This window comes from Phoenix dactylifera, chromosome 14 (genome assembly GCF_051530095.1).
Source record: "Phoenix dactylifera cultivar Ajwa chromosome 14, Ajwa_hap1_PhDact_Kaust_v1.1, whole genome shotgun sequence".
Lineage (NCBI taxonomy): Eukaryota > Viridiplantae > Streptophyta > Magnoliopsida > Arecales > Arecaceae > Phoenix > Phoenix dactylifera.
Window position 1 is genome coordinate 16122344 of NC_143203.1, and position 11427 is coordinate 16133770.

General features: G+C 44.5%; 1 protein-coding gene across 1 annotated transcript; it reads right to left on the bottom strand.

Moving 5' to 3' along the window:
• Positions 1-5484: 5484 nt before the first annotated feature.
• On the bottom strand, positions 5485-6733 carry LOC148700083 (uncharacterized). Its single transcript, XM_088710335.1, has 2 exons — positions 5969-6733; positions 5485-5877 (listed from the first exon to the last, which is right to left on the bottom strand). The coding sequence occupies exons 1-2, from the start codon at positions 6731-6733 to the stop codon at positions 5485-5487; spliced, it is 1158 nt and encodes a 385-aa protein (XP_088566461.1).
• Between the last annotated feature and the right edge of the window lie 4694 nt (positions 6734-11427).

Genomic DNA, 11427 nt, shown 5'->3' on the forward strand with positions numbered 1-11427 from the left:
CAACAGAACCCAGATTCAAGCCTCCGCGAGCAACTCGCTGGCCAGCCTTCTCCCTGCGCCCCGACCTCATCCAGTGCAGCCGTCTGCAAGCATCTTCAGCCGAGCCCGTCACACGATTCCAAAGCCCTGCTCCCAACTTCCATCCAAGTCCGCTCCTCCCGCAAAGTTTCCACGCTCCAGCTCCTCTCAGATCTCCAACGATCTAGCTTCTCCCAATCCATTCCGAGTCCACGTGTTCAGCCGAGTTCCCAGCATCCCGTATCTCAGCATCTGTTCACGTCCCCGGCAACGGCGCCAAAAACTTGATGCAAAAATAAAATTATTCTCCCAAGTGCAGGAGTATCGCACAAGTAGTAAAATCTCGGGAGTCCGAGGTCGAATCCTCAGGGAACGATCTATAGATTATTAGCGTAATTTTTAGATGTAATTTTCAGTTAAATAAATTTGTGGATTAAAATGATGTTTTGGTTTTCAGAAATTAAATGCAAAGAATAATAAACAAAATTCAATGAAATAAAGATGTTAGGGATCTGGAATCTCCCTTGATGATATTGCATCCAAGGAATAAACTTTATGGTTCTTGATTAAAGATTAAATGTAGGATAGATCTAATCATGGTATATGTTTCATGAACATATGAACTCAATTTCTAAGCATCCGTCGTGCTTTCTACGTCTACGACGAATCAAATACTAAAGCAATCCATATATCAATAATCATAATCCATTAAAGATCTATCTATAAAATAACTACACATGAATCAAGAACATATCAATAAATATAAACCATTGAAAGCAAAAGTTTAGAGTTTACTTCAAAGAGCAATACATCAAAGGTTCCTCCATCTCCCTCCCTAAGAAATCAGCCCTCCATTAACATAAAAGAAAACTCTTTTTTTTTCTTTTCTTTTTTTTTTCGGAAACAGGGGCTCCCCTGTTTCCCTAACAGGGGCTCCCCTGTTTCCCTCTCTTCTTTTCTCTAATGACAGGGGGAGCTCCTCTGTTTTTTTTCTCGAATGAAGGATGGTTCCTCCCAGCCGAGAAAAAACCTATATATGCCGCGATGGATCCTTTCTTCAAACGGCTGGGATTGGGGAGATTACACGCATCCCAGTTCACAGCAGAGTCCAGATCTTCCCTTCCGCATCTCGTGGCGATTCCCCCGCATTCCAAGCCCTGCTACCAGCTCCCATCCGAGTCTGATTCTCCTGCGATCCCTCATCCCGTGTCCGTGTAACCTCCCAGCGTCGGATCCTTGCCGCGTGTGCAAGCCAGCCGTCCGCGTTCGAAGATCCCGCATCCCAGCAAAGTCCCAGCCATCCGCGTTTCCGGATCTTTCTCCCCACCAGCGTATCATCCGAATCCCAGCGACCCGAGCTTGTGATCCAGCCATCCAGGGCGATTTTTCCGCATCCAAGGCACTGGGATCGTTCCGCGTTAACCTCTCCCGGATTCGCAATCATCCAAATCCCAGCTCTCGAGCGCCTCTGTGCATCTATTTGAAGAAGATCAGGATCCCACGCATCTCACGCGCTTCATCTTCAACCGTCCGCGTGTAATCTCCCCAATCCTAGCCGTTTGAAGAAAGGATCCATCGCGGCATATATAGGTTTTTTCTCGGCTGGGAGGAACCATCCTTCATTCGAGAAAAAAAATAGAGGAGCTCCCCCTGTCATTAGAGAAAAAAAGAGAGGGAAACAGGGGAGCCCCTGTTTCCGAAAAAAAAAAAGAAAAGAAAAAAAAAAGAGTTTTCTTTTATGTTAATGGAGGGCTGATTTCTTAGGGAGGGAGATGGAGGAACCTTTGATGTATTGCTCTTTGAAGTAAACTCTAAACTTTTGCTTTCAATGGTTTATATTTATTGATATGTTCTTGATTCATGTGTAGTTATTTCATAGATAGATCTTTAATGGATTATGATTATTGATATATGGATTGCTTTAGTATTTGATTCGTCGTAGACGTAGAAAGCACGACGGATGCTTAGAAATTGAGTTCATATGTTCATGAAACATATACCATAATTAGATCTATCCTACATTTAATCTTTAATCAAGAACCATAAAGTTTATTCCTTGGATGCAATATCATCAAGGGGGATTCCAGATCCCTACCATCTTTATTTCATTGAATTTTGTTTATTATTCTTTGCATTTAATTTCTGAAAACCAAAACATCATTTTAATCCACAAATTTATTTAACTGAAAATTACATCTAAAAATTATGCTAATAATCTATAGATCGTTCTCTGAGGATTCAACATCGGACTCCCGAGATTTTACTACTTGTGCGATACTCCTGCACTTGGGAGAATAATTTTATTTTTGCATCACTCGTCGAACCGAGCATTATCGAATTGGCGGCCGTTGTCAGATATAATGTCCTGGGAAAGTCCGAACTGGCAGATGATCATCTTCCAGACGAAATCTTGTACTTTTGGTTCGGTGATTTAGGCGACGGGTTCTGCGTCGACCCACATAGTAGAATAGTCGATGGCGACGATGAAAAATTTCCATTGTCCTATGGCCGAGGAAAAGGGTCCCAGGATGTCGATTTTCCACTGGGCAAAAGGCCAAGGGGCGCTGATCGGCATTAATGGCTTCGCAGGTCTGCGTTGAATGCTGGCGTAGCATTGGCACCGGTCGCACTTTCGGGCGAACTCCCCCGTGTCCTTCCGCATAGTAGGCCAGTAATATCCTTGCCGCATAATTTTGTGTGATAAAGCTCTGCCGCCTTGGTGACTTCCACAGATCCCCTCGTGTACCTCCTGCATCGCGTAATCCACTTCCGAGGGTCGAAGACTTATGAAGAGTGGCAATGTGAAAGATTGGTGGTATAGCTTGCCCTCGTGCATGATATAGTGGGCAGCCGAGCGCTCGAGTCGTCGAGCCGCAAGCTTGTCCGTGGGGAGGGTTCCATCTCGTAGAAAGTCTATTAGGAGATCCATCCAGCTAGGCTCGATTTCTGCGCACAGCACCGGTTCGAGCTCTTCCGTGTTTGGCATCCTTAAGCACTCAGGAAAGGTGCTTGTTGGGAGCTCGGCCGAGGTGGAGGTCGCCAGCTTCGACAACAGGTCGGCTCTTGCATTTTCTGACTTGGGGATATGCTGGATGTCGAAGTTGTTCTAGGTTGAAGTGATGCTCCACACCTTTTGTAGGTATTTTACCATTGACGGCTTCCAATCTTCGAAGTCTCCCAAAACTTGGCTTACCACGAGCTGGGAGTCACTGAAGACCTTTAAGCTGGGGGCATTAAGTTCTTTAGCCAATTTAACCCTGGTAATTAGAGCTTCATACTCCGCTTCGTTATTGAAAGCGGGAAATTCAAAGCGTAGGGCTTGCCTGCCACTATTCCTTCCAGGCTGGTGAGAATGAGGCCCACGCCGCTGCCCACCGATATCGAGGAGCCGTCGACATGCAGAATCCACGGCGGCTTGGAGGCATTTTCTTATGTCTGGTCGAGCATAGCTGAGGAGTCGTCCGACAATGTGGACTCTACCAGGAAATCAATGAGCACTTGGGCTTTGATTGCTGGTCTGGTGCGGTACTCTAGACCGAATTCCCCTTGCTCAGCCTCCCACTTTGTAATTCTTCCGGCACGATCAGACCGCTGCAAAATTTGCCTGATAGGTTGATCAGTCAGCACGACTATCGGGTGCACCTGAAAGTATGGTCAGAGCCTGTGGGCCGAGGTGACGAGCACGTAGACAGTTTTCTCTAACTTGGAATATCTGGTCTCCGCATTTCGTAGGATCCGGCTGGTATAGAATATGGGCTTCTCGCTTTTACCTTCTTCTCGGACCAGCACTGAGCTTATTGCTGCTGAGGAGACCGCAAGGTACAGAAAGAGAACCTCCCTATACTGGGGCTTCGTAAGCAAAGGGGGAGTGGCAAGGTAACGTCGGAGCTCTTCAAAGGCTCGTTGGCACTCTTCGGACCATACAAAGTCCTTAGGCTTCTTAAGAATTTTGAAGAAGGGGAGGCACCACTCGGTTGATCGAGCGACGAATCTTCCAAAAGCCGTCACCCGACCAACGAGCTGCCGTACCTCGTGGACTATCCTCGGCGGTGTCATTTCCAGCAATGTCCGAATCTTTTTGAGATTAGCTTCGATTCCTCATTGTGTCACCACGAAGCCAAGAAATTTTCCTGAAGTGACCTCAAAGGCGCACTTCGCAGGGTTGAGCTTCATTTGGTACCTTCGGAGCATGGAGAATGCTTCTCCCAAGTCTGCAATATGGTGACTGGCCGCCTGACTTTTTATCAAGATGTCATCGATGTAGACCTTCATGTTCCACCCGATTTGATCTTTAAAGATCTTACTGACAAGCCGTTGATAGGTCGCACTGGCATTCTTCAATCCAAAAGGCATGACCCTATAACAATAGAGGCCATTGTCAGCAATGAAAGCAGTTTTTTCTTCATCTTTCGATGCCAGTCGGATCTGATTATATCCGGAGAAAGCATCCATTAAGGTCAAAAGTTGATGTCCGGAGATGGCATCAACGAGTTGATCGATCCTTGGAAGAAAAAAGCTGTCCTTCGGGCAAGCTTTGTTTAGGTCGGTGTAGTCTACGCACATGCGCCATTTTCCATTAGCTTTCTTTACGAGGACAACGTTGATGAGCCAATCGGGGTAAGTGACTTTCCTGATAAAGCTGGCTTTGAGGAGATTGTCGACTTCTTTGGCTACTGCCTGTTGCCGGTCAGTTGCTAGGCTCCACTTCTTTTGTCTGACCGGCTTGTGGGTCGGCTGTACTTTGAGATGGTGGACCATCACTTAGGGGTCTATTCCCGACATGTCGGGAGATGACCAAGCGAACATGTCCGTGTTGGCCTGGAGAAACTCGATTACAATGGGCTCAAATCTCCGGGCTCAAACCAGACTCGATCTGTACAGTCTGCTCGAGTCTGTCATCCCTTAGGGGAATGCGAAGGAGAGGCTCGCCCGGCTCACTTTGTTGCTGTCTTGGTTCATCCCTCACTTCTAGTCCCTCAATGGGCAGTGCTTGAGGAGGGAACTCGGCTGGCTGCTTGCCTTTGAGCACAGTCATGTAATACTGCTTCGCAGTTGCTTGATCCCCCCGAACTTCGCCGACCCTTTGCTCGTAGGAAACTGCATCAAGTGGTGATAAGTTGACACCACCGCTCGGAAGGCGTTCAGCCCTAGTTGACCGAGGATGGCGTTGCAGGCCGAAGCGACCCAGACCACAAGAAGTTTAACTTCATAGTACTTTTTCGGAGCGCGCTTCCGGCTGTGACTGGTAAGCTGATAACCCCTTCGATGGGCACAGAGTCTCCTGTAAAGCTGACCAGGGGGTGCTCATTCTTTCAAGCTGTTCCCCAGCTATTCTCATCTTTTGAAAGGCATCATAAAACAAGACGTCTGCAGAGCTTCTATTATCCACCATAACTCTTTTTACATCATAGTTTGCGATGGTAAGGAAAATCACTACAGCATCGTTGTGGGGAGTTTCAACACCTTTTAGGTCCTCATCGGAGAAGGAGATAACCTCCACAGTGCGCGGACGTTTTGAAGGGGCTCCTTCTTTCGGCCTAACATCTCAGGCATTCTGGGCCGTCCTCCGCCAATGGTGTGAATAACGCCCGCGGCGGGGCGACTGTTGTTCTGCTCCTCGGGCAGTTCATGGTTCTGCTCCTCGGGCACCCTCCTTTCAGGTTGGCTGGTAACAAACCGGCTTAGCCGTCCACGACGGATGAGCGCCTCAATTTCATCACGAAGCTGATAACAGTCCTCCGTATCATGACCATAATCTTTATGGAAGCGGCAGTACTTGTCCGAGTGCTTTTGTGGAGCCAGGACTGCATCTTTGGCGGGGTCGGACGTAGCCTCGATCCTCAATCTCCAGGAGGATCTCTGCTCGGGTGGAAGAAAGGGGAGTGTACCTTCCGAACTTCGAAAGGGGAGCATACTTGTTGAACTTTTGGGCCGGAGACCTCAGGCCAACCGGGCTCCGAGGCGGGAGAGGATTCTTCTCACACCGAGGAGATCGGCTCCTTGGACGGGAGCGCTCCTCAAGGCATTTCTTCTTCATCTTAGCTGGCTGCTCGGCCGCCTCTCGTCGAAAGGCCATGGCTTCTTTGGCCTTGGCGTACTTCCGAACTCGGGCCAATATTTCTGCAAAGTTGACGGAGAAACTTTTCTCGATAGAGAAGAGAAATTTGTAGGATCGAGCTCCAGTCTTTAACGCCAACATGGTGATAGACTGATCAAGATCGCGAACATCCCACGTAGCCGAGATGAAGCGATCGATGTAATCTTTTAGAGGCTCCCCTTCCCTCTGCTTAATAGCGAAGAGGGAGTTTGAAGTCCGACACTGACGCCGGCTAGTAGCGAAGTGGGTGGCGAGTTGCCTTTCCAACTGTTCGAAAGAGAGAATCGAACTGGTTTTCAGCCCGGAGAACCAGAGGCGAGCTGCTTTGCGGAGGATTATTGGGAAGGCCCTACAAAGCAGGGCATCTGTGGCTCCTTGGAGAGCCATGAGAGCCTTGTAGCTCTCCAGGTGGTCCAGAGGATCGAACAAACCGTCATATGGTTCCATTTGTGGCATCTTGAATTTCTGGGGGATCGGCTCATCTGTGACCGAGCACAGGAACGGAGACTCGGTCGTGAAGTCGACGTCCACGTCGCACCTAGGAGCCTGGTCTCGGAGCGTTTGGATCTGTCGCTCCAGCTCCTCGACCTTTCTGTTGAGTCCCGGCGGGGACGCCATCGCTTATGGTAGGCGGGGCCTTCCTAGCTCTTGGTCTACACTGCAGGCACCCCGACACGGGGCGGACCCTGCCTCCGACGGCTGCTCCTGCGACCGGGGGGTTAGACTTCGGCGCCGGCTTCCAAGATGACGACGGCGCGGTGAGCTCTCCAGGCTCGAAGACTGGATTTGGTGGGGACTTTGACGATGGCGAGGCTCCCTTTCGCTCGCCGCATGGTGTCTGATAGGGGAGCGATGCCGCAGGTGACATCCTGCGAACTCACACCCATGGAAAGGGGGCGCAGATTGGGCCCCACTTCATTGCAGATCTTGGACAGCTGTGGTCAGCATTTGAACCTGCTGAAAGAGCAGGTCAAATCGCTCTGGCTGGATTTGCGGGATCTGATCCGCTAGCGCCGAAGCTCCATTACTCCTTAGCCTCATGATCACGACTCAGACCCTTCCTCTAGCGCCAGAAATATTGTGGTTCAAATTTGACCCGAGAGTAACCACGCCGGTGGAGTCGAGGGAGCCACCGGTGGTTGAAAAGGGAAGACGAGAGCCACCTCCTGCACGACGGCCACAGACCTGCACAAAGCCTCACTGGTGTTCTTGGTGAGGTCCCTCCGACGATCAAGTTAGAGTGGAAAAAATTTGGTCTAGTCGAAAAAAGTTTTTTAGAAGTTACCTGACCGAGCTATTTACAGTGTCGGTAGAGTGGCCCAGGTGGCAGAGGCACTGTCAGCCCTCATCATGAGGGGACGTGGCTCTGAGCTGGATGGCGCGCAGCTTAAGCTGGCTGGTGGCGTGCAGTACTGCCCGTTCTTGAGAACGATAGGGTATTGACAGTCACGGTAGGCTATGGCCAGAGTAGTCAAGGAGTCGTCTGACTGTTGAAGACCGGTTATGGAGATGTGACACGGTAGTGTTGTGAAGTATGGCCATGTAGGTGGGCGTAGGCCCGCACATGGGTGCGGTCGTTGGCGAGGTCGAGCTCGTTAAGTAGTCGCACCATGTGTTTGACGAGGTCGGCTTGGCGGATGCTAGGAGTAGCTCGACTTTTCGAGTTCTGAGGCGTGCTCGGTGGAGCGCCCCGAGCTCGAGGGTCAGGGTGTACTGCTGGGGTAGGCGCCCCGAGCTTGGTCGGGGCGGGTCAACGAATGTCTAGAGGTACCCTGAGCTTGGTCGGGGGGTCGGAGAATATCTGAAGTTGGTGGAGCTTTTGGCGGAGTTCCGAAGTCGAGCTGATTTTGGACCGAAGTGAAGATTTAGCTAATTGTTGTTGACGTTTACTGGGCCGAAATTGGGCGGCCTTTTAGTTGTGGGCTGGACGATCCATTTTTTCCCCTATCAGGTGTATAAAACCAAAAGAGATACTTCAGGTAATGTCGAGCGATTTAAGGCCAAGCTTGTGGCAAAGGGTTTTACTTTAAAAGAAGGCATCGATTATCATGAAACTTTCTCTCCAGTTTCAAAGAAAGATTCTTTAAGGATAATCATAGCTTTAGTAGCTCATTTTGATCTAGAGTTACATCAAATGGATGTGTAAATGGCTTTCCTAAATGGGAATTTTGAAGAGGTGGTGTACATGAGGCAACTTGAAGGTTTTGATGATGGCAGTTAGAAGGTTTGCAAGTTGAAGAAGTCTGCATATGGATTAAAATAGGCATCCCGACAATAGTATTTAAAGTTTCACAAGGTTATTTCTTCATATGGTTTTGTTGAGAACCTTGTTGATCATTGTATATACCTTAAGGACAGTGGGAGCATATTCATTTTCTTAATCCTATATGTAGATATTCTTCTTGCAAGCGGTGATTTGGGTTTGCTACATGAGACGAAACAATTTCTCTTCCAAAACTTTGAAATGAAGGATTTCGGTGAAGCCTCTTATGTTGTTGGCTTAGAGATTCACAAAAATAAAAAACAAAGAGTTTTGGGACTGCCTCAGAAGGCCTACATTGAAAAGATTTTGGAGAGATTTAGCATACAAGGTTGTAAACCTTCTGTAGCACCCATTATTAAAGGGGATAAATTTAGTAAGGATCAGTCCCCCTCAAAATGCATTAGAACACGAACGGATAAAAAATATCCCTTATGCATTTGTGCTTGGCAGTTTAATATATGCTTAGGTTTGCACTAGACCTGACATATGTCTGGCAGTTGGATTATTGGAGCGCTATCAAAGCAATCCAGGTTTCCAACATTGGGTAGCTGCAAAGAAAATAATGTGATATTTGCAAGGAACCAAGGGCTACAAATTAACATTCAGACACACTAACCAGTTGGAAGTGGTTGATTATTCGGATTCTGATTTTGTCGGTTGCGTAGACACCAAAAAGTCTACTTTTGGGTATATATTTTTTCTTGCTGGAGGAGCTATATTTTGGAAGAGTACTAAGCAAACTATTATTGCTACGTCTACTATGGTGGCAGAATTTATTGCGTGCTATAAGGCAACCACACAGGCATCATGGTTAAAAAATTTTATAAATGGTCTTAAGGTTGTTGGTACTATAGAGAGACCAATAAAGATTCTCTATGATAACACTGCTGCAGTGTTCTTCTCCATGAATAATAAAACTGGTAGTAGGAGTAAGCATATCAACATCAAGTATCTCAACATAAGAGAGAACATCAAGTAAACTGTGGTGATTATTGAGCACACCAATACAAACTTGATGATTGCAGATCCCATGGCAAAAGGATAACCGGTAAATCAATTTAAGGGTCATGTGGATAGTATGGGGCTATGTAGTTAATTTTTTCTCTTGCTATATTTGTATCTTTTGATTTGCGGAGAATGATAATGAATTCACTTTCAATATTGCGCAATCAAATAGTGAATTCATTTAATCCATCAAGATGATCAAGTAGGACCCAAATGATAATTGTTAGGCATTTATAACGTTTTACCCATAAAGTGCTTATTTGAGGGAATGGAAGGCCCATAATATTAGAGCATTACCGCTATGGTTCGTGTATAATATTTCTTAACTAAGTTGAAGTATCCACAATTTAAAGAAATATAAAATTATTTGGCCATATTTAGGTTACCATTTCTTTTATAGGTTTTAATGTGCTATGTAGACCAAGTGAGAGAATGTTAAAAATTATTTAATTTCATAAAGATAATTTCTTTAAAGTGGTCTACATTATCACATTTTATTTTAGCCATTTAAAAAATTCTTATTAGGTTATTAAATATTTGGTAAATATTTCTTTATCAAGTTAATGTAGATTTAAGTATATATTTAATTTTGTATAGAAATGTTTCATATTTCTTGATGGATGGAATATACAAAGATTATTCTAGAAAGTGAAGGGTCCCTAGTCTTGGCTATATACAAGGGCCTATGTATATCCATTGGACATCCCAATCCAGAAAAAGAAAAAAAAGACTAGAAGTCCCTCTCTTAGTCAAAAAGCTTTTTCTCTCACTACCTTGTCTTCTTGTGGGCCGATTTGAAATCAGTCAAACATCATGACAGGAGATAAATAAATCATTTCCGCCATTTCTATGAATATATATATATATATATATATATATATATATATATATATATATATATATATAATGGTTATCATTTCTTTCATAATAAAGAAAACATGAGGATGAGAGATTAAGAGTGGTAATTTATGACTCGATCCATCAACTTGACTCGCAAACAACCTGCTTTTAGTAGGTTTGGGTTTGATATAAATGAATTTGGGTCGTAAATGAGTTAACCCGTCTAAACCTGTTTATTAAATGGATTGGGTTCAGGTTTAAATCTTTGACCTGTTCAATCTATTTTGATTTGTTTAATAATTAGGTTAAGTTATGAACCGACTTGTTTAACCTGTTTAAAACATGTTTAGCATGTTTGAAATACGTTTAATCTATTTCTGACCTATTTAACCCAACTTGCTTGACTTGTTTAACCTATTTCAAAATCCGTCTAACTTGTTTATCTTATTTAATAAATAGGTTATGTGGGTCGGGTTGGGTTATCTGTCTAATAAATAGGATGGATTCAAATTTAAAATTTTAACCTGTTTAATAAACATATTAGATTTAGGTTGATGAATTTTTGACTTGACCCATATCCAACCGGACCCGTATCTGATCTGATTTGGCCGAATTGCCACCCTATGAGAGATGGATATATAGTCTATATTTCTAACATCTTAATCTTTTTCATAGATATTCATAAAGATTCAAAGTAAGAGCATTTCATCACAAAAATTAATCGACAGAATCTAACAAATAATATACCTCTCTTTCAATAACATAGCTTAGATTTATGTCACGTAACAAATCTATAGAACTTCCTTCATAATATTAGTTCCAACGAACATTATTTGCTTTGAATGTTAATAAAGTTATATAATAATATAATTAGAATACTTAGTAGAATAACTTATAATTATCTTGTTTAAAGGAAAGTTTAAATTTTAATAGATTGTGAAATGAGTTGGATAGTTTGTAAGTTTAGAAGTTTTGATTAAATAATAATATAATGACCAATCAAAAAGCCTCCAGAGCTGCTTTCTAGAGAAATCTTATGGAGTTAGTAATGCAAATTTTCATGCTAAACTCAATTTGATGAGGACGGAAAATTTTGGCATACATCATTAAAAATCCATTTGAAATTTTTAAATATCATAATAAAAAATCATGTTGAGCAGCACACATAGTTTGATAAACCATAGAATTGTCCATGTTAATTTGC